Below are 25,086 nucleotides of genomic sequence, written 5' to 3'. Positions count from 1 at the left end.
GTGTGGGCGCATCTTTTGCAACATAAACCCGTATAAACGTGATGGCAGCATCTGGGGAGTGTTTCTGCTGATGCACAAAGCATGCAGTGAAAGGGAGAGAGGGGAAGCCGCGCTCGTCGTGCTGTGCTCTTACCTTATAGCAGTCAGTGTTTGCAGGAAACAGCTCACCTGAGTGCCTCTCGCGCGCAGACCAAACACAGCGCATTCAAAACATCTCTCGCTGGCTCCGACGGCTGCGAGCCCGGAGAGCGGACTACAACAAAAGGGATGGTGAATGCCTGGGGGGAGGGGAGGGGGGGATGTTTCAAAGTGGCATCTTGAGTGTCAGTGTGACACGGCTGCAATGCAGAGTCCGTTCATCACAGAACATCAGTCGCGTTTGAGATGTGACGCAACACTTCTCGTGCCCCATCGAGCCGCCCGCTCCGAGGGAAAACACACGGGCTGTGAGCGCCGGCCCCCGTGAGCCCAGATGGTCTGATCCGGAGGAGTTTGAGGAAGCGGGAGGCAGTAGCGGCTTCTCTCTCTCTCTCTCTCTCTCCCTCAGCTATTGATTCACTCCAGCCCTGCACAGTTTCAGTGAAATATGAAACGCCTGCCTGCCAAGCTGCCATCAGTCGTGAGTAACATTAACAACAATATCAGAAACGACAGGGAAATACTGCACGCTCCAGATGTCCTGCATCGCCGCAGCTTCTGCCAAACACCCGGGAGAGAGGGAGGGGGAACGGGAACGGGATCAGGACGTGACACACGACTCAAACCTGCATCCCTGTGAGAGCAGCGCCTCACAAAACCTGTCAAAAACACATTCAGGTCACATGTCACTGCACAATCAAGTGAAAGACATGGGAAATTATACTTTGCAGGAAGAACATGAAACCTATTGTTAGGTCTGCTATGATTTTTGGCATTGTTCTCACAATTTGAGCTGAACTGAGCTGGATTATGACACTAAATGTGCAACATCCACACTGTTATTGAGTTAAATAAAGCTGAATAATGACTGTAAGAGCTGATTTAAAGCTGAACCTGAATTTGTTTCATAATTTATGAATATTACAACATTGTTATTTTTCGGTTTATTACTCTGTATTGTATAAAGCGCTAAACATCTAAATGTGACTTGACTTCACATTAAGACTGAGATTTTCTTGACAATTAAATATTCTCAATACTGAAACCTAAAACACACTTAATATTAATATATTGATTTGACTGGACTGCACTGACTTTTGGATGAGAAAAAAAATATATATTTTCTATTATTTTTCTATTATACAATTTTCTTCTGTAGAGCTGCTTTATAGCTGAAACTGAATTTGTTTCATAATTAATAAACTTTACACCCTTAACACCCTGTAGAAATAAATGTGAATTGGCCTTGAGACTTTGAGATTTTCATGAATATTATAATATAAAAAAAGACATTATCGTTTAAGGTTTTCACTTGCTCATTTTAAAAGCCCTGCTGTGTGACAATTTTGCCTTTAAAAGTCCAAATATTCAGTGGATCTTTCAAAAAATGTGATTAAATAGGAAACACTTTACCTAAAGCCTTTATATATAATGCATTATAAAAGTATTTTGAATGCATTCATTATGCCTTGTAATGCACCTTATAATGCATTGTATGATCACATGAATAATTGTAACCACAATTATACATTATAATACTTATCTACTCATTGAACACCTTTAGAAAGTATAATGCATTAAAACATGACAAACAACCAATTTCAAATGTAACATTTTAAATTTTATAATGCATTTTACAGTAACTTTGGTTACAATTATTTATATTATACATAAATTATAATGCATCATACATAAAGGCTTTAAGTGAAGTGTTACCAAAAATTACAATAAAAAAAGAAAAAATATGCATGAATGAATTGTTAACAATAAGATCAATACCATGCATTTATAAAATTGATAGGGTGAATGTACATATAATGCAGACTTAAACAGTAACGAAAAATAAAGTATTTTTTTTAGGTAAAAAAGTATTTTTTGTATTACAGAAAGGAAACTCAAATAATAATCACCACTGAGAACAATTACAAAATGACTGAAAAATCAGGTCACATTATGATAAATAATGAAAAGTTGGGGCAAATGTGCCAAATTGTCATGATGAAAAACTATTATCACTATGCCAAAAAGTATTATATAAATATAATTCTCTTAATTTTATGGTGAAACGTGATTCAGCCAAAATCCCCTTTACCACCTTATAGTACAAATCAGATTTTTAAATATAGAACAAAACCTTTTTTTTACAATAATGTGAAAGGCTAAAATGACACTTTCCCCTTTAACATTAGAGAGTTTTTACACACAGTAAATGACATCCCAGTAGAAATGGCTTGTTTACCTGGATAAGCTCCACTGAGTTCAACTTCACACAGATCAATAAGGCTTGCCTGTCCGTACGAGGTCACCGCTTGACCTATAATTCAATATAACAGGGGCTTCCACAAAAACATTTGCCTTATCAGCAACACAGAAGAGATTGTGCGCGGCCCATGGTGAGCACCCGAGGGCAGCGGGTGAACTGTAAAAACGGCACTATCTGCACACAGGAGATTGCATGAACCGCTATCGCTCACAGCAACCTTGAGAGATGCGCGTGTTGCCATAGGAATGGGAGACACTGCCATTGTGAGAGCGCAGGTAGAAAAGAGTCTTTATTCGCACACCAAAAGAAAACAACACCACAAAGCTCTTAAACCCTCAATCTGCAGAGATCCGACATGGAAAACAACCACTTATGATGATCGACTAATAACGGACATGTTGGCGTGTTTGGTTTGATTAAAACGAATCCTGGTGCGATTGCTCTGTTAGTGCGGTTCATTTGAATAAGTGTGAACGCTGCCATCCGAACCCTGGTGACACCAAACAAGAGGACCGAGACGCTGAAAACATGAGTCTCGTCCGCTTCCGAACGAACTCTGGTGCGGGTCGACTGAAATATGAACGCAACACGGACCAAAGACATGTAAACGAACCAAAAACGGGACACGATGTCACAAAATGTGACCCTAAAAAGGACAAAATCATGCATATCGATTTATTCTCATCATAGTTGTGATGTTGCCCATCACAGTTCGGTACAGCATCAGAACCACGACTCGTCACAAACATTTGTGTGTGTGAGGGAGGGATTCCTGACGCTGTTTTGACTCCTTTACACATTTTATAAGCTCTTCACGAGTTCTCAGCTGGTCAACATACCATCATATGTAGTTACACACACACGGCGAGCGCATTTATCCCAGAACACAGCATTGTTTTGGATGTTTGGCAAGTTCCATCATGAAATATACATAATAAAAGCCAACCAATAAGGTTGTGAACATATCCCTATGCCTTTAGGTTCGGTATCTTTAGGCTCGGTGTTAAAATGCCAATGTGAACGCTAAGTGGACCAGGACTAAATGTTTTATTTTTTTTGGTCCAGACCAAATGAACCAAGCAAACCGAACTACAAGTGTGAACGCCTTAGACTTGCATGGTCCAGTGATGGTTTGGTGCTGGTTTACCATCAAAACCATTAGTGAGGCTGTTCTAGGAAAGGTGGTTGACAAAGGCAGTGTTAGTTACTTTCTTCTTTAAACAGGATTCAAAATGAACACTTACCAAGTTGCCAAGAGTGCCAAAGCCACATTTATAGTCGGAATTTCATGATACTATTGACAGAATTTGAAAGCTGAGACTTTGTTTCAAATCAAAAATATCAAAGCACAAATCTTAATGCGATTTATTGGATGGGATGCGCTACAAATAATGTTTAGTGAAGTTCTGCTCATGGATCAACTGAAAACAGCAAAGACTAAAAGATCAATTCTTGGGATTTAAGAACCAATTCATCAAAATGAGAATCGATTCAAATCGAGAAATCTATGTTTTTAACCCAGTCACAACTATCAGCTTCTTTTTGGACTCATTTAAAAGGAGAAGAGCCTGAACAGAGACACTTTTGAGACAAGAGCTAGAGAAAAGAAGCTAACGGTCGTCCATCTGTCATGAACAGCCACCCCAGGACTGGACTCACTAATGAGATCTCTTGATAATGATCATATCTCCATCATTTAATCATGGGATTCAACTGACCGTCTCCCGTTTCTCAGATGTTTCTCTTGAGGAAAAACATGCCTCCTCTAGAGTCTCAGAAGAGATCTCAACAATAACTATGCTCACATCTGTCAACATGAACTCAAAGATTTCTAATCAGATGCTCACAAGAGCTAATGATCTGAGCTGCTATATTTTATAGCTCTATGCTTTTACTCTATGACAACTAGTGACTTATTTGGGGTTATTTTTTTATTTTCCTATTGAATTTTACAAGAAACATTTTAAACAACAGTCATACTTAACTGAGAAAGTTAAACTTGTAATTGCAAGAAAGTCTGATTTGTAAAATAAAAACTTGCAATTACCTTTTTTATTCTTTTATTCCATCATGGAAACAAGCTTCCACAGAAATATAAGTGTTTTTGTGAGATTTACTCGTGCTCATTTGAGGAAAGTCCCAAAAGGAGCCCTGAACACCATACATAATTCAGCACAGCACATCCGACACGCTGCGTGGACATACGGATGGAGATGCCACACATGGGCCTTCGGGAACACAGTAGGAGACGATCGGGAATCCCACTGGAAAAAAAAATCACAAACCTTCTCAACCATCATTAGAAACCCAAACTCTCCCAACTCACAGGATCGTTTGCTTTCAAAAAGTTATATAGTTACTTAGTAATGCTGAATTTCAATCAAATAATTCAATACAATTAAAATGCGCTAATATTTGTGTGTGCTGTGTATTTTACGCGTATTAGACCATCCCAATGGGTTAGTTGAGCAAACATACTAACAAGATTTTCTTTCCTTAGAGGTATTTTTACAGCAGATGTTTTTTTTTCCTCATTTTAAGCATAAAGAAGGTTTGAAAATTCTTAAAGCAACACTATAAAAAACTATATGATCAATAAGTTAAGACAACATGACAGAGGATAAGTCTTGTTTTATATGACAATAAAGTTTATAATTAAAAGAGGGGAAAAAAAATCTGCCAAAGGGGTTAACAAATAAACAAAACAAAAAAAAGTCTTACCCCATTGGCATTTTTCTCTCTCATTTTAACCATAAACTCACTTAAAAAGTTTATCCTTAAAACAAGAACAAATACCAGTTGGGTCAGAAAATAAACCTGATTCAAAAGGAAAAGAAGATTCTTTTTTTTTTTTCATATGCAGATATTTTAAGCAATTGGCACTAGTTTTGATAAACTTATCCAGAAAATCCAGAATCGTGATTTAAGAATTTTTAGATACGTGTACTGGAAAACAACACAAAACTACAAAGGAAGAAATACTTTTCCCAGTGTGCATTTCAAATGAGAAGCGTTATATGAGGCATGGAGGGTGTAACAAAATGACTCCTTGTTAATTAGGATGTTGCCTATATAGACAGCAGACAGTTAGGGAGCTTACTAGGATTTGAAATAGAGCCGCTATTCATTTTCATATCATATACAAGAGAAGATCTCATTTATCATGTTAACCATTCGCTCTGCCCTCAAAGTTCATGTTTAGCTAACGAGCCAATCCATTAATTCGGCCAGAGCGACGAAAGATAGAGGCGAAAATCAAAATAAATCGCCTGGCCTTTTGTGCTTCTCACGTATTAAGCTGCAAATAACCTCAATTGACACCATAATAGGATTCATTCATCACTCTGGGCCATGAAGTGCTCATTAGAAACATTGTGCAGACTGTTAATCTGCGCATTAATAAAGCCAATCACAACTCATCAAATGAATCTCTTCATCAAGGCGTCTCCTCGCAGGAAATTCCCAGAACAAAAGTTTGTCATCGTCAATGTGTGCAAAATGGAGAATGAATATTTATTTGACTGGATTTGGAGAATTATGCATAGAGGCTCTACACGTAAACAGATTTAAACAAATATATTCAAGAATTCTAGACAATCTGCATTTGTTGTGAACTCCCCGGTGAGACTCAGCAGTGTGAAAACACAACGCTTAATTAAAGAGGAAAAGGCAATTCTTCAAAAGTCTGTCTCAGGTAAAACCGACGGTTTAACACAGAATGTTATTTACATATGGGCAAAACTACAAAAAGACTAAGACAGTGAGATTTCACAACACATGACAGCAAAAGCATTGTTCAGCCAAAAATGTCATGATTTACATGATTAAACCCACATGTTGTTGTTTTTTACGTGGAACACGAAAGGAGAAGGTCAGTGCTTTTTTCCGTACAGTGAAATGGTTCTTGTTTGGCTCATATCAGTGTGCGTTTTCCTCACTTAAAGCTTTTTCTGACTTTTATTATTATTGTCTGATTTGGAATATAGTGTTTATAGTTATATATAGTGTTATATAGTTGTTGTTTTTTTTCCGAAGCAGCACCAATATAACAATAAACAGCAAATAACCCTTTTTTTCAATATTCTTTCCCTTACAGAAAAACCACATGAATTTCACATGTGATCACGAGTTTTTGCACATGTGAAGTTCATGTGTTTTGTAAGGGTTAATTAGAAATTTCAAAAGAAATTTACTTAAAGGAGCTGTATGTAAGAAATGTATTTCAATTAATCATAAAATGGCCCTGATATGTCACTAGACATTAAGAAATCATGTTCATTTCAAATACTTATATCACTGACAACAGTAGTCCGGCCAGGATATTGTCATTTAAAAAGTGAAGTTGCAGCCCTCAACTGATGTTGATGTTGTCATGTTGTGTTTTGGCCTGAAGCCCCACCCTCCACCTATCTACCAATCACGAAGTCAGTAGTGTTTCGGCATCCGGGTCGCCAGCTCAGCTCTAGTTACCACAGCTGCAGCTACAAACGTTCGTGCTGGATCCTGCAGCCTATCTGGCAACCTCGAGTCAGGGGGGAGGGGGAGGGGATACACCGCTCTACAGTAATTTGAAAGTGATTGCAGTACCAGTTTTGGCCACAATCGTACATACGGCTCCTTTAAAACAGAAATGTTTTGTAACATTTTAAATTAAATGAGTTAAATAAAGTCCGTAAATGACCGTAAAGAGTTGTGAGGACATCATATGTCAAATCTGCGCTTCGGGTCTTAAAGTGACAGCAGCCTAATAAACCTGTCATTAAATGTAAATCAAAGAACAAAATGCGGAGAAAATCACTCAGTGTTCTTGACTGAATAACCTTTGTAGCTTTAATAAGGATTACTCTATGTAAAATGTATAATTTATGCAGTGAAAACGGTGAAGCGTTTGCTAAATTTAATTAATATCTGTTTATTTCCTAACTGTTAGATCAAATATTTAAAATAAATGTCTTTATGTTGTTTCTACATTAATTTGGAGATTAACTGTAAAATTATTACAATATAAAAATATATAATAAATATATATAAAAAAATAGGTGAAAATTAATTGCGATTAATTACAGAAAAATGTGATTAGTTAGGTCATTTTTTATCGATTGACCTCTGGAGGTCGCATTTGAAGGCTGCATACGTCATTACATCTATATATATGTGATAGAAATGAATAAGTTTGAGTGAAGACAAAAATAAATCAGTTTTCAATGAGTTGACACAACTGCACAGTTTGGACTGATTCACAGAAATGAATCAAACTCACCAACTCTAACACTGTTTTTACCACAGAAGTTGCTACTGAGTTCCTGGCAGCCGTGTGTCTGCACATCTCCTGACGGTCTGCATGTTTGCTCTTCCTCCTGGAGCAGGAGATTTAAGACTCTGCTGACGCGGCTCGACTCTCCTCCAGACACACGATCCAGTCATCGTTATTCCTCTCGGCCCTTCACACCTCCGTTTCAAAATCGATCGCAAAAACACAACAGCAACAGAATATTGGAAAGGTGTTTGATTGCCTTAGAGCACTGACCTGGAATTAATTGGAAACTAATTAACAGAACAATAGTCTGAAGCTCAGGGGACGTGTCTTCATCCGTCTGTTAATGACGCTGTGACTGGTTCAAGAGTTTCTAGTGGAACTAGAGAGGAGTAACCTCAACTTTGTGCTGACTTTGGCATTCAGGACCGTAACGAACGGTAAGAAAACACAGAGACGCTGAGTCAGCAGAGAGCGTTCAAATCACCACAAATAGTAAGACAAACTACATATATATGCACACACACACACACACACTACATATATATGAATATATATACACAGACAGACAAACTTTTTATGTAATGGCCTCAAAAGGAGTGTCTGCTAAATGCATATATGTACATGTCATGTAAAACTATTTTAAAGCTGCAGTCCGTAACTTTTTTGGGTTAAAAATGATCCAAAATAAATTTGAGCAAGTACATAACCAGCCAGTGTTCAGAACTCTCTGCTTGCCTTAGCTCGATTCAGAACGGTAAGCTTGTAATAATATATTTAATTCTAGTGGTACTGGTGGATTTCCGCATATTCGAGCATGTCTTTGCGTCATTACGGCACATCTGTACACATAAAGAAGAGTCTCGGCTAGTAGGCTATGAGTGTGAAGATGTTGGACGTGGAGATTTATAGCCTTTTCTCACAGCACTTGATATAATTAAATTTATCAATTTAATTGAGGATCCAGAAAGGTTCAAACGACAATCACCAGTGACAACTGAAGATTTACCCGTTGTAAAATGCAAAAGACTTCGGACTTCGGAGTGGCTACAGAAAAAAAAGAGACTGCAACCGGCCCATGCGAAAACAAGGATAAATATCGGAAGGGGATTAAATGTAGTCACGCAATGCTGATGTTGTTAAAATTAACAATTTGAGAACAAAGTATAATTTGCACGGTTTGACGTGATTATGATAAGCGATCGTTAGATTTAATCAGCACAATTTACTGCAATGCTTTTTTCCCCTTAGTCGATCAGAACAAAAGTGGATGTAACTTGTTCAGACGACATTTTCCGGTGAAAACTCTTATGTTGGTCATACTTCAAAAAAGTAGAATCTGTGATTGCGAATGACAGGATCCACACCGGCGGCGACTGACAGCCGCACATTCTCCTCAAAACATTGGATTCATCCACGCTGTGCCGAGCCGAGGCACAACCCACGTAAAAGTTAATAAATCCGCGAATAACTGCAATTGCAGATTTCGAACAGAGATGGCGACAAAGAGGAAAAACTACAGACTGCAGCTTTAAATAAGTCGAAAGGCTGTGTTTTTTCCCCCCAAAGCTTTGAATTGGAGACCTTTGTCACCACCGATCAGTCTCTCGAATGGATCAATGCTCAATTCCTGGGCTTTATCAGAGATGAAAATGACAATGTTGACATTGACAGGCATCAATCTGATGGAACAAATCAAAACTCAAAGCCTGAAATCAGGTGTACCTATGAGACCCGTGAGTGGCGTGTCCTGAAACGCCACCGGGAGACACTGAAGGACAGATCGATGCCAATAATGAGTCTCAAGGTCAAGAGGGAGTCACAGACCAATCAGATTTTAATTACTTCAGCAGATTAAACACTATCTGGGAAATCTTCTGCCCGTTTGTTTGACGGACAGGAGCGTGTAAGACAGCTTCTGAGGGTTTGAAAAGAGTTAAATCACTTTCACAAACCCTGCTTTTCCTCCGTGCACCAGTCACTGGATTTGCAGCATGGCATGAACTCTAGCATGTAATCGTCCTTAGACAGCAACTACACTTATAGAGAGATTCACTAGATTAACAGCAACATCTGAAATACAAGAATGATGTTTGAGACTTGTGCCATTTAAATCAAAGACATCATGTGGCAAGACTCGTGTGTGCACAGATTGCAGGCGTTTTGCATAATATGCTTGGTTTTGGGGGTGGGGGGGGATCTCAATGAGGTTCTTCTCATGTTACGCAGCACGTTTAAGCTTCAGAAAGAACCAATGAGGATCATTCTCGTGTTACGCAGCACGTTTGAGCTTCAGCGAGAACCAATGAGGTTTGTTCTCGCACGTCAAGCAAGTTCGGTTGAGCTTCTGTTTATGTTCGCTAATCAATGTTTCTATGTGAATAAAAGCCTAAATTTAATCTGTTCATCATATAAGCGATCAAGTCTCTTCAGAAAACTTGGACCGCTGAACACCTCGATTCATATGGATTCGTTTTACGATCTCTTTATGAACTTTTTGAAGCATCAAAGTGGTAGTTGTGTAGCTGTCAATGAAGGGACAGAAAGCTCTCAGATTTCATCAAAAAGATCTTCATTTGTGTTCTGAAGATGAAAGAAAGTCTGGGTTTGGAACAACATGAGGGTGAGTAATTAATGACAGAATTTTCAGTTTAGGGTGAACTAAGTCAAACCCTTTAAATATGATCTTATTTGGACATGATTCATCCTACCATCCCACAATCCCCCTCTGCTGATGCCAATAAAACCCTGAGAAATCACTCTGTTACAGTGTTGCCAAATGCCTAATATCTAAACTAAAATGAAGTTTAAATACTACTGTTTTAATACTTAAAAATCCAAATAAAAAACTGAAAATATAAAATAAAAGCTCATTCAAAATATGAATAGATTAGATACTAGAATAGTATACTGAAGTAACACCGCTCTGTTAGACAGAAAAGAAAGTGACTCCTTACCCAACCACTCTTCAGTCCTTCTCTTATTCTGACATCATTTTTCACCCTGATGTTGATCTCATATGGGTTTGAGTAAATGATTGATGATTTCTCGGTGAACTGTTCCTTTAAAACATGAGCTGATTTAATGGAATATTGATGCAATGATGGTCAGTCATATTCAGTTAACACACACATACGGACGCGAGCAGGAAATGAGCTCATCTCTCAGAGGCATTAACCCTTTTTGTCATTCCACACTAATCGCTCTCCACCCATCAGCTCAACCACACAACAACACACAAATAATGTCACATCAAAATCATGACAAACAACTCGGATCTATGCTATAATTGCATGTGCAGTGTAAAATAATCAAACAAATACCATTAAGATGCTACAGGCAAAGCATTGTTTTTCAAGCACTCAATTTTGGGGTTTTTTGCTTCCATTACGTGTGGACTAGTGGAAAGAAAGCATCCACAAAAGTTTATTTTATTACACTTTATCTATTTGCATATGTAGATTTCTATGATAATACGTATCTTTAAAGGCGGTCCAATTCAGCAGCTTCACATACACCAAACTTTACAGTTTTATTCCTATCTATAGTCTAAGTTTTTTTTTTTTTTTCATCTATTAAGCAAAATCAAACAAGAATTTTGAACCTGGCTTCATCCAATGTTCAAATTTCTGCTCTAGACATTTATGCAAACAAGTGCATATTTAATTAGATATGCATCATTTGCATATTTAAACATAACATTTCAGAAAACTTGTAATACAACTAGTGCTGTCAAATCGATTAATCGCATCTGACGTAAACGTTTTTGTTGACATAATATATGTGTGTGTATTATTATATTTATATATATTATATATGTGTGTGTATTAGACATGCACACACACACACACACACACTCACACACATATATTATGTAAACAAATACTTTTATGTTAGATGCGATTAATCACAATTAATTTGACAGCACTAAATACAACACATTTGTCTTAATGTACTGTGATTAATCAGCTGGGGAAAATATGGTGATATCCATTAGTTACCTTTTTTTTTCCCGACATCCGAAAGTGTACAATCGACCTCAGTCAGGTTAGAAGCCATATCAAATTTTACGTGGATGAAAACAAGGCTAAGGGATAATGCATTGGCACACACTTTATAAAGGTCCAAGTTCACATGTACAACTTTAAAAACGGTTTCATAGAGCATTTGTCCACTAAAAGTTTGCTTTGGAAAGATGTTTTATTAACTGAACATTGTGAAACAACAGTAAAATCCATTGTATTGAATCCACTATATTCTATCCCTCACAGCCTTGTTTGCATTCCCATTAAAAATTAAACATGGTGAGCACCATGTCCTTATGGGTAGCACTACCCTGATTAAGCTCTATAGATTACATCAGTGTTTGTTCATTGAGTTAATCTAAGTCAGCAAACTTAATTGGTCAATGGTGAAAGCCCTCATGGTGGTGCGGCAACATGCTAATGCTAAATGACAGAGTGCTTTATTAAGCGCGGTTCACGTCCGAAGCACAACCGATGGAGTTTTTGTTCTCCGCTCCGAATCCTGGCAGAGAGAGAATCACAAATCCCAGCTGTCATGCAACTCAACACTCAGAGACAGTAGCACTTTCTCCACGAACACCTCACCATGATCAGGCACGAGAACTGACTCACAGAGGGCATGTCGAACACTTCAGATCTCAGAGACAGAGTCGCTCTGAGTTTGCATTATTCATGAACGAACAGCGTGTTTAGCACGGACCAACATTCCTGAGCTTGACATTTCCAGAGTGCTTTGCATATTTCCGTCAGTCAGGAATCTGTCCTTGCATATCACACTCTAATGACCGAAATGGTCATTTTGATAGCTTGGATTGGGGAGGGGGGGGGGGGGGGGAATACCCCACGGTATTCATCAGTATGAGCTAATTACAGCACGCTAATATAGGCTAGACACCAGCTGCTGCTCAACATCTAATCAACAACAATAGCGGCGGCCAAATGGCGACAGCAATCAGCGCACGGCTCAGGCTGGATCATACGCGGTTGTCCCCGACCCTACGACACGACTCGAAGGTCAAGAGCTAAACTTGCTCTGTTACATCAGTGCTACACAACTGCTTTTGTGACACCACCCAGATTCTACATCAGACATCAAGCAGCGACACAAAGTTCAAAAAGTGACAAAATGTCCTTAAAAATCACATTTCAAAAAGTTACCATGAACTGCAAAGGGATTATATAATATAGTATAATAATATAATATAATATAATATAATATAATATAATATAATATAATATAATATAATATAATATAATATAATATAATTAGGGCTGTGCAATGAATTAATCACGATTAATCGCATCCAAAATAAAAGTTAATAAAAGTTAAAATATATACATGCATATGTGTGTATTTATATATACAAAATTATACACACACATAATATATGTGTGTGTATAATTATTTTGTATATATAAATACACACATATGCATGTATATATTTAAGAAGTATTTGCATGTACATACTGTATATATATATATATATATATATATATATATATGAAGAGTTCAGATGCAAAAGCCTCTAAGTGCCATCTGAAATTTTCTTCTAGAATGATCATTTTTATCAAGCTCGTATATTTAATTTCAGTAATTTCACTTAAATGACAATTAATAGGTAATTTTCATTGCCATTTAAGTGAAATTTCTGAACTTAAATATACGAGCTTGATAAAAATGATCATTCTAGAAGAAAATTTCAGATGGCATTTAGAGGCTTTTGCATCTGAACTCTTCATATATATATATATATATATATACATAATTTATATTATATATAAATATAACTATTTTATATATATAAATAAATAAATAAATAAATAAACAATTCTTAAATATATACATGCATGTGTGTGTATTTATATATACAAAATAATTATACACAGTACACACACATATATTATGTAAATACAGACTTTTATTTTGGATGCGATTAATCACGATTAATTGCTGCACAGCCCTAATTATATACTGATGAGAAACAAAATTACGGTTATCGGGAGGGGACATGTTCGGCTCACTTAGTTTTGTCGTGGCCACAACATATAAACTCGTGGGAATGTGATATTAAGTCGTGGGCACGAGATCGTATGTTGAGGGTATCTGACATCCGTTTGTCGTGGCTACTATGAGTTTTATAACATGTGGGAACCGAAACTTCACACACGACATGGGCTCCTCCTTTTACCCCGGTCATCATTTATTTGTTAATTTTAAGTTTCTCATAATTTGTTTTTGTTTATTGCCTTAAAGGTGCTCTAAAAGATGTCACGCGTTTTTTAGGCCAAAACATTTTACAGCAAACATCTCCTCACTATCCGCTAGCTGCCTGTCCCCTGAACACACTGTAAAAAAAAAACGCCGTCTCTCTAGACAACACAGGCTCCACAAACGGCAACAAAAACAAACTGGGCTCACCCGCACCACGAAAGACAACAAACAGTGTTCCAGCCAATCACTGGCAAGAAGTATTTGAGGGTGGGGTTTGGGGGGTTAGTGCGCGTGCACATGAAGGGGGTGTGGAGGAGAGAGAAGCATGAAGAGGGAAGTTTGAATTATGGCCGACACACGACCAAATAGAAGACGTTCTGATGAACAAATTGCAAAGAAGAGGGACAAGGATAAGGAACGCACGAAGTCCCGAATTTACATCGGAAAAACCTTCGAAAGGTGGGAGAACTCCGCCGGCAGAAGGGCTTCAAATCCGACATTCAGTTGCTCTGTTTTTGCAGAACAGATAAATCCATTTTTCTTTCTAACCTGACGTTCATGTTCGCCAAACCAACACAAGGATGTAATTAGATAGAACTATGCAGTCAGCATTAACTTTGATGAATACAACATAACTTCTATGTTTATAGCAGCTAGCCATCAATCTCTATTGTAAATGATCAAGCAAATTCACAGTAACGTTATGTCAGCAGTTTGTGTGAATGATTGTTTTCACCCACTGTTTGTTATGAATTTGAATGTTCATTTATAGGCTGTTGACAACTTTGACTAATTAGTTTACGACGCCACTGTTGTTTATGCTCACTGGGAAACGCGAAGCTAACGTTATCTTGCTATTATTGCGTCCTTGTATGGGAGCTATAGTTATAACCTCAGGTGGCGAAACGATTTTAAGACAATGTTTCTCTTTTTCTGCATTCTGTTCTGCAATATATAAAAGCATTTATCTAACTTGGCGACATTACACATTGAATGAAGTATCAGTAAAACTTAACTTTGTTTGTAGTGACTACTTTGACTTTCCTTTATGCCGGCAGGGAGGGGAGGAGGGAGGAGACGGGATGAGGAGGAGGGAGGGTCTAGCTAGCCTTCGTTTTGTTTGACAACAATTCGAATGTCAACAAGAAGTTACGACTCCCGGCATCGCTTAGAGCACCTTTAAGGGACTTTATTCGTGACCCGAGTATTTCATTCAAGCCAGCAAATTTCCGACGAAAAAGCCCATTCAACTTAAGAATGCGCTTCAGGTGTCTTTCACTTATAACGTACCCATGTCTTAATGCCAGAGAGCGCACTATATCTTTATGTGACATTCCTAATTCAAAGTAAAATGTTCATGTTTCATCAGTCATCTCCATCTCCGACTGCTGCAGCCTATATGGTTACAGTATTGACCGGTGTGGTTCCCTCAACATAACTCGCGGCCACGAGAAATAGATGTCGTTCTCTCAAAATATGAAGTCGTGGCCATGAGAAAAATATATCATTCCCTCAACATGTGATCAAGAGGCCATGACTTTACATCGCGTAGCCACGACATAATGATCCCATGGCCACGATTTATTATCACGTTCCCACAACTTAATATCTCGCGGCAACAACATATGATCACGTTCCCACGAGTTTATATGTTGTGGTGGCCACGACAAAGCTAAGTGAACCGAATATGTCCCCTCCCAGTCACCATACAAAATAAATAAAATCTCCACAAGAACTCATTTACCTCCAAAAATCTCAGAAGACACTAAGGCACATACTGTATCAAACACGACGTGAACAAATTACGAAAGAACCACACGGGGCGACTCCATTCCCATCAAACGCTGCTTCTGAAACCATCACTGACACTCATCATGAAACGAGCTCCGCAGGCCTCCGCACATCTGCATTTGCATTTTAATATCTCAGCAATATTTGATCTACTATACATCCTCGAGGGGCTATTAAGGAAGGTTAATTAACGTACGGATTATACGACTCATTTTTTTAAATGAGATGAAGGGTCTTAACCCACGCTGGCAGTGGCACGGCGAGCTTCACGTGGGTCACGAGGGCCAGCGGGGATTACGCACAAAACGCAGGCGCTCATACCTTCACATGCAAGACTGAGCCGCTGTGATTGAGAACCATGTAGCGTCAATTAACACTGACAGATTGGCTGAGGATCCACACACACACAAACACACAGCTGGCACTGAGCCGGCAGCCATTCTGTCATTGACCACACTGGAACGCAGATGCACGTTACTGTAAAAATAAAGAGGAGGGCAATATTGATTGAACAACTGTGCTGGAAATATAAAGTGATGATTTTTTTGTGTGTGTGTGTTTGTCTATTAAGACTAGTTGCATGATCCTTTCTTTGTTTGTAGTATACTGAAGTTTAAAGGAACACTCCACCGTTTTTTGAAATAGGGCTTATTCACCTTCTTTCCTACATTTAGATAGGTGGGCAAATGCATTTTTGTCTCAGTGCATGGGTTGCGTGATATCTCTGCACCCAAGTAGCAGTGCTTCGCCTGTGCTTCCCCCTAATATAGTCCCAAGTCAATATCTGCCTAGGAAATCGCCTAGTGTTAATCTGCATCGCTATTTGTACTCGTTGTGAATACTCAGGCCACAAGAAGTACGTTTTTTTATTTTTTTTAGCACTTTTACTTTAGACTAAAACAATGCATGCACGAGACAAAAATGCATTTGCCCACCTATCTAAATGTAGGAAAGAAGGTGAAAAAGCCCTATTTCAAAAAACGGTGGAGTGTTCCTTTAAGGAGAGCCAAAGTTACAGAGACTCAGTTCTGTCAATCAGTCAAACTGTCAGTGAATCGATTTAAAACTCTGATTCAATTATTCGTTTGAATAATTTTTCCATGCATTCATTGATTTAGTAAGATACACATAGTGGAATATTGCCGTGTATGACTATGTATAGATACCTTTGCATATAAATGAAAATGTAATCATTAAATTGAAATAAATTAAATATTCTTTACTTAAAACATGCCTTGACTAGTTTAACTCATTTAATTCTTACTGGTGTTTTTTACTTGCAATAAATATTCTGAAATAAATTAAATTTTTTGCAAATATTCTGAATCTTGGTTATTTTAACTCATTCTTTCTTATTGTAATTTACTTCTTGAAATAAATATTCTGAATCATCTGGATTATTTTAACTCACTTGGTTTCTTACTATATTTTGTTTCTTGGAATAAACATTCTGACTCTCATTGATTATTTGAACAAATTTTTTTCATACTGTATTTTATTGTTGGCAAATATTGCTGAATTTACTGGACAAAGAGTGTTTCGTTGAAAAGCATCCTTTAAATAAAAAAAGTAAATGCATAAATATTGAGATACATATCGAATATCATTTTTAAAAAGTCTGAGAAATATCTTTACATCTTAAAAATCTCCCATCCCTACCGAGATATTTAAAATAGCATTGAAAGGGTACACAAACATGTATCCAGGGGAACTCATTCCCACAATGCCCTCAAAAGGATAAGAAATGAATGCTGATGTCACTGTGTTTTTCCAGACTGTATAAGAGTCAGTGCTTGGAGGTCAGGATCAGGAGATGCAACCTCCGGGAAAGACCAGCGTTAGCGGTTAATATCCTACTCCTGTCCTGGCAAACGAGGGAAAAATAAAAAATGAAGTGGCATTTGAGGTCAGATGCAATCTGGCAGGAACATCTTGAAGTGATTTTAGATACGCTGCAGTATAACATGACCTTCGAGCCCCTGTGGAGCATTCTCACAGCGCACAGACAGACTCACTCCTGCGAGGCTAAAGTTAAACCTCAAGAATAACAGATAATTAATACCCACAGACACGTCAGATTTACACATTGTAAATGGAGCAAAATAAATATTGTTTGTCTCATATCAAAGTCTTATTAATGACAGTCTGTGCACAAGACGTTGCTCTAGGGGAGAAAGACCTCAGTGGTCTAGACATTCAGAAGAGATCTTATTAATGTGTCAAACTATGCTCGGATTTCTCAAAAGTCTGACGTCAGAGGTCTCAATAGTATGGAAGCTTGTTTACGGCACATCATTTAAAAGATAATTGCAACGTTTTATTTCGCAATGCTGACTTTTTTTCTTGCAACTGAGAGTTTATATCACACAATATATTAGAATTGTGAGAAAAGAAATCAGAATTGCAAGATAAAAAGTCGTAATGAACTTTTTTATTTTTTATTCAGTGGCGTAAACGAGCCTCTATACAATATGAATCTCATTTCAACAAAACGGTCAAAATATTCAATTTAAAGGTCCCATTCCATGGATTATTTTTATTATTTTATAATGTTTCCAGGGGTGCCCTTATAATGTTAGTATGTTTTTTAGATAAAAAATTGTTATAATTTAGAAATAAAAGGCATATTTCCTAGCCTGATTTCATTCCCTGGTTTGAACACTCTGTTTGAAGGGGCGTGTCTGCTGTGAGACTTCAGTGTAAACGCCCTCTGCTGTGATTGGCTGACATGCTTGCATATGAAATATCTGGCATTACATGTGGAACTATCTGGAAAACTTTTACTATTACAGCTATTATACGTTTTTACTATTACAGCTATCTGGATTAACGAATCATGAGAAGTTTTTTAAGTATTTAGATCTATTACCATCACATAAAAGGTTGCAGTTATGAGCATTGAGCAGATGACAGTCTGTTGATCGCGTGAAAGATCTTATCATTGCAACGCAGTTTCTGCACTATCACTAATGATTTCACCAATGCAAACATGAGGCATATAAATACAGTAAGAGCTTCGTTGTGCAGTGTAACAGCGTCATTGATTTCATAACGAGTTTTGGCAAGTGTCCAGATAAACTCGCGCTGTGTGATTGATAGCTTGGGCGATTGGAAAGGGATTGTTCTTTGATCGCTTTCTGTATATTAATCACAGTTTAAGTAAGATTATTTTCATCCTACTAAGAGAAACGAACGATGTGAAGAGTGATCGCTACTTCCATATTAAATCACTACTTACCGCTTGCTGGAATATAGTTGAAATAGTCCCCTTCGTCAGTATGAAACGCTGAGAGAAGTCTGCTTGATATTATTCCAGGTTAGAAAAACAGTCCGTGGTGAAATGGACAGAGCAAACTAACAACTTCGAATTAAACTTTTGCGGTATCCGATTATAGATAAACATCAACCACATCTGTTGACATTTCGCCATCAATACGCCTGTGTTCCTGTGGGCGGAGGTTACGGTTCTAGTGACATCATTAAAGCAGGATGTAGAGGGGTGTAGTCCAATCCAGCCGTTTTTTGTAGTCAACTTCTGTTAAATAAAATATCTCGCTTGGCATTGAACTTTGAGCTTCATAATTTTACAGATATTATTTATACTCTAACAACAACATTACACACTAACTAAAGTTTGAAACATGGGATCACATAGAACGGGACCTTTAAGAAGTAAAATACACTAAAAATCTTTAAATAATCAAGGCGCGCTTTTCATTAAATGAAGGATATTTGTGTGAAATATTTAATAATATTATTTTGTATTTTTATGAATGTTTAATCTGTTAATGTTTTATATTTCACTCCTGTACAGCATTTTGGTCAACTCTCTGTTGTTTTAAATTGTGCTTTATATAAATAAAGTAACAAATTTGTACGACCTCTGATAACTGCAGAAATTATAATGCAGAAACCTTGCATTTTATGTGAAGTAACTTTGAAGCAATATGCATTATGAAAAGCGCTATACAAATGAATGTGAACTGAATTGAATCAATAAATAGTCATAAACAGCAATAATACTCACCTATATATTTTTACTAAAACATTTGAAAAATGTCAGATGCGTTTCATTAACACTTTTGAGAGATGATACAAGTGAATCAAATCAGAGTTTTGAATGAATTCACTGAAATGGACAGTTTGAACTGATTCATATCAAACTCATCAAGCCTAATGACATTAAAATGAATTGCCACATAAAAAGTCTGTTAAAATCATTACAATATGCCATTGTATAGAGCAACATTTATAAAAAAAAAAAAAAAATGTACTTGAGAATATATCATGAATATTTGATTTATCACCCAAACGACACTTGTGTGCCCGATGAATGCAGAGGATGTGATGTCATGCTCGTGTGCCGCTCTTTGGGGAGCTGAATGCATTTGTTACAGTCCGGACACAAAGGCTTTATCCCGAAGACTGTACTTGTTGCGTATCCATGGTGACTGGAGACATTAGGGAGAACACAAAAACCATCAGACGAAGCCACATAATCATGACTCAGGGGAAGAGTGCGACCACCCACTGCATTTACAGCAGCGCCTCGACGGATAAAGAGAAACTACAGAGTCCATGTTGAAGATCTAAGTTCTGAGACGTCTCTTACATTGTACTGAACAAACTACAGCATGCACGGATGCACCATGTTAAAATGACAAAAACAGAAAAAGTATGTATTTTACTTTTTGCAATATGCAGGGTTCCAGATAACAACACAAATCAATTAAGGAGCCATTGGCCACAAATAGGCACCAAATTACTTAAAGTGCCACATTAGAATAAACATACCTTTTAAACATTTTGAAACAGTTTCAGTCATCCTGTCGTCATGCGTTTACGTCTGCCCTCGAACAACACACGTCTTTTCCAACTTTTCTAAGTCGCAAAGAATTGTTCGTTACACAGAATCTGACCTAGTGTAACAGACCATGGTGAAGCTGATTTCACCAAGTACAACATGCTTTACTGATCCTGGAACAACATTCCAATCAACCAATCAGATTTGAGGAACGAGTTTACAGTTTATGTCAAGTTTAGGCTTATAACCAGGGTTAGGTGCTTCTACATCACATATCTATTCCCTTTAGGGCTGTAATCAACGAAAGAAAATCTTGGAAAATCCTGAAATTTTCGACTAAAAATCGACTAAAAATTACGTTAGGAAAAAAAACATTAAATTAATTAGCTGTGCACTGTGCGCAGTACTTGGTAGCCTTGTTGTCCGCCTAAATGAATTATAAATAAACATAAAAAACTAGTAGGCTATTTGCAGTATATTAAATAGTTTTTGACCTAATTATTTTGCACTGAAATGAGTCTGACACACGAGTCTGTCGGCTCTGACAGCGTTGCATCACGTGCACCTGCGCAATATCATAGCCTATGATTTCCGAAAATAGTACTATGTTGTCAACTAGTGATATCATCACAAGAACTTTTGAGGAATATGCAACATAATTTAGACAATTGTTTTTGTCATATGTATTATAATAACTGACAGACACTATCATTTCAGCCGCTCTGTGGAGCTCAGCTTCGCGGCTGAGACACGAATAGACTATTAACTTTAAAAAAAATGCTGCCACACTGCCGATGTCTTTGTTGACATGGTAGAAGAGGACTGACTGACTGACTGACTATGAATTGAACGCTCTCACAATTAAATAAATAATATTCAGCAAACCTTCTAGTAACCTTTCTTCAATCTGTCTCTCTTCTCCAGTGAGTTGGGCTAATCCAAAAGAAGTGAAAACAAGGGGGGTGTTCTGAAGACAGACTGTTACCTGTGAAACAGGGGTGCTCTGAAAACACCCCCATTAGCAATTAGTGCTTTCCACCTGATGAAATGAACGCGGCAAAACTGATGAAATGAACGCGGCAAAAAAATCGACCAATCAGAATTTTGGTCGAGCCAGAACGTATCGACCAAATAATCGACTAATCGATTGGGATATTACAGCCCTAATTCCCTGTCATTTTACGGATAACTTATATGTAAATTTAGGTTTAAAGCTAAATATTCAGACAGGAATGTTGTTCCAGGATCAACAAAATTTGTATCTTACTTGACCAACAGACCAAAATTATTGTCAGCATCACATGGCCATTGAGAGTACACACACATTCACATCCCTATTCTCAAATGTTTCTTCTGAACAACAGACCTCAATTATCTCTCGCGTCTCATGTTGAGTTTCAGAGGAGATCTCGACAATGTCTCAAAGTCAAAGCTCTTCTCAAATGATCTGAGCTTCTCTCCACATTCATTTTAAAGCTCTATCCTCTTTCTGCAAGACAACTGACTCATGTGTATCCACTTTAAATTTCTTTTTGATTTTATGAGAAGCATCTAAGACAAAGTTTACACTTAACCTAAATGAAACATAAATGAGGACTCAATGTTCTACAAAAATGAATCCTCGTCATGGAGAACCATCATGACCTCCTCATCTGTAATCTTCCTCTGAACCGCTGTCTTCAAACTTTCTAATAACTTCAGCTCATGATAGGAGCGTTAAGCAGCTTAGAGGAGGAGACGGCAGCACATATAACCAGCGGGTGCCCGTATTATGCTTTTTCAGTTATTGCCTTTCATGTAATGTGTAATATAGCTGTTCGAGAATGTAAAAGCTCTGCAGAGTTTCAAACTTACTTCCTGCTCGAACCTAGGTTTGTAATTTGCATAATGCTCGCCTATGGTCTTCATTGGCTGCACGTGAGCGACGTCTACTTAGACCGTCGAGCACTGTATAGTAGCCGAGCCCTGGAAGAGTTTGGTTTGTGTCGTCGACATGTTGAGAAGTTGTTGTTTTCTGTGCTTCAAGAACAGATCCACTTTGCATGCACTTCTAAACGATGAGGACTCAGTCTCAGGCTCGAATTAATACGGTAAAATCACCAAGCGGTGTACTAACTCACGGCATCATAACTGACCTCGAGCACTTATGAGTGTGATATTAGAAGCATGCAGTACATAAAGCCCCACAGTATAAATGTAGACGCGTGATCAGGAAAAGTAATTCTCACACGCTGGTGCACGCTGACATCATACGCTTGGCTTTGAAACGATGACCTCTTTGAGCACTTCTCCAACTGATTTAAATGTCAACATGACAAATGTGGCACTTCCTGGATTGAACCGCTCTTTTCCTTTGCAAGTAAGTCATTTAGCAGATGCTTTCATCCAAAGTGATCAACGACCGAGGTTTTCAAACTGAGGGAAAACCACGGAGACGCAAGGGAATTCTGCGGGGTCCGTGGAAAATCTGAGTAAAACTAAAATAAATAAATTAAGAGTGAAAAAAAATTGTAAATGAGAATGCACAATTGCAAATCCAATATCGCTCCATCTAATTATTAAAAATAATTCTGACGCTACATTTCAATTAATAAAAAGGGCACTTGGGAGCATCCTTACAAACCATGAAATAGCACATGAAGCAAATGGGGCACACGAAGGCCACAAGACTGCAAGTCCAAACCACTCAACATCAATGAGCTAAAAGAAGACACAGCTAGTGTCATGATTCTCTATGATGAACATTATTCACCAGCAAATGCTCGTTTCATTTTCTCCAAAAGCAAAAAATCTGGGCCAAAATTGCATTGTGTTCCTTGGAAGGAAAACATGTCATCTGTCTGGCAGTTCCTGAAAAACTTTGATCCAGGACCGTTTGCAGCGTTTGAAAAAGACATTTGTGTGTTTGGCTGGATTGAATCACTCCACAACACCATCTCAAAGATAATTGGCAAGCATCTGGATGGATGGATGATAGCCAAGAGCTACGCAAAACCAACCTCCCCACACTAACGCAAACAAATAATGGATGAGGGGCGAATGGCGATATGACAATCTCATCACATTTACTCAGCGTTTCACACTTCATTATAAGCTAATGGAGGAAGAAGAAAACAGATGACAGCCCATTAAAATTGTCATTTACTATCTGAAATGAGGAATACAACATGCAGCAACGCTGATTTTCTATCCTGGAAATGCTGTGTAACGTTTCAGATTTCTGGAAAGTTTTCCGTGAGGAACAGCTGAGCTGGCGAGCAATTAGGAGGAGCTGACGTCCGGATAATGCAGTCGGTTTGGTCACATGTCTGTCTCCCAGACGAATGCTGATTTACTGAGGCGGCAGAAACCGTGATAGACGGATTCTCACCGGAATTCCAAACCTATAAGACTTTGGTTAAAAATGAAAGGGGGAACTAGTCTTGATTTTGTCTTTGGGCTCTTCTAGAACAGGTTTTCATGCTTAGATGTTCAATAAACACATTATTTTTCCACAAATTTCATTGTTGCAGCTCCTCTCTTCCCAGTCTGTCAGTAACGCTCTGTTTAGTTCCTGTCTCTATGAAGCCCCTCCTTCAGAAAAGATTTTAGGTGCTGCAATGTATGGACATTCATATTGACATTTGGTAAAGATTACATTTAACCAAATTATTCAATAATAAGTGCACTTGTTTTAAAGATTAACTTCAAGTGAGCATTAGATCACATCAAAAAAATCTGTAAAAATTGTGGAAATGAGCATGTACAATTACATATCCAATATCGCTTCATACATGCATTCACAATTTTTTTATTTTTATAATTCTAATATTGACTGATAAGCCGTTTTAAACCTGAGAGGTTTCTGTCCCTTCCGCTGTTATAAAGGTGTCATAAAAAAATCCATATGAATCAAGCGGTTTAGTCCAAGTCTTGTTAAAAGATATGATTTATTTATTTGATGAGCAGATTTAATTTAGGCTTTTACGGCACCTTTATGAATCTTTTGACTTTTAATTCGTTTTGAAGTAAACCAGAGTCTTATGGGTTTTGACGGTCAAAATAGTCTTTAATTCATGTTCTTGATCTTACTGTGAATGATTCATCCGTGCACTTTAATTCAAATCAAAATCTTGTCTTTTTTAATCCTTTATCTGATCAATTCCTGATGGCTGAAATTGTAAGAATTGAGAAATTAGGAGATGCCGGACAGGCTGGTTGAAGAGCGACCAGACCCTGAGAGGACAAAGGACCTCTCTGGAAATTAACATTTGAACTCCTCCTCGTGCACTATTGAGACGAAAGTCTCACCTCAGAGTCATCTTAATCTACATCTCTTTCCCTCATCCCCCTCTCCTTCTCCCCCAATGCGAAGATCACCAAGGACTTAATGTGAATGATTAACATTGAGTATTATACATATTTAGTATCATTTGAAATGTCTCATTGCGACTGGTACCATTTCCAAATAAGTAAAACAAAAGGTAATAAGATTTTTAAGAGTTTATGGATAACTGACACACAAAGGAAGGTGGTCTCTAGACAAATGGTCTCCTACCCCCCCCAAAAGGTGTAACTTCTGAATGCAAATTTCCATTGTTAAAAGATGTTTCCAAGTGA

The 25,086-nt window shown here is 37.7% G+C and overlaps 1 protein-coding gene across 3 annotated transcripts in view; it reads right to left on the bottom strand.

The window, feature by feature from the left end:
* cdk14 (cyclin dependent kinase 14) overlaps window positions 1–25,086 on the bottom strand; it is a 156,253-nt gene that overhangs the window by 115,405 nt on the left and 15,762 nt on the right. The window contains exon 1 of one of the 3 annotated variants that reach the window (XM_084435533.1): window positions 169–792. The exons of 1 other annotated variant lie outside the window; for it this stretch is intronic. Coding sequence is in view for 1 of the 2 variants with exons in the window: in XM_084435532.1 (XP_084291658.1) it covers window positions 134–205 (72 nt within the window). In the remaining variant the exon portion in view is untranslated. Of the gene's footprint in view, window positions 1–133; window positions 793–25,086 lie in introns of those variants that run through there. One more of the 3 variants, XM_084435532.1, reaches the window with a different exon arrangement.

Source organism: Rutilus rutilus (assembly GCF_951802725.1).
Source record: "Rutilus rutilus genome assembly, chromosome: 17".
Taxonomy (NCBI): domain Eukaryota; kingdom Metazoa; phylum Chordata; class Actinopteri; order Cypriniformes; family Leuciscidae; genus Rutilus; species Rutilus rutilus.
Note: the sequence above shows the minus strand (reverse complement) of the source record. Positions and strands in the feature narration are given on the sequence as shown.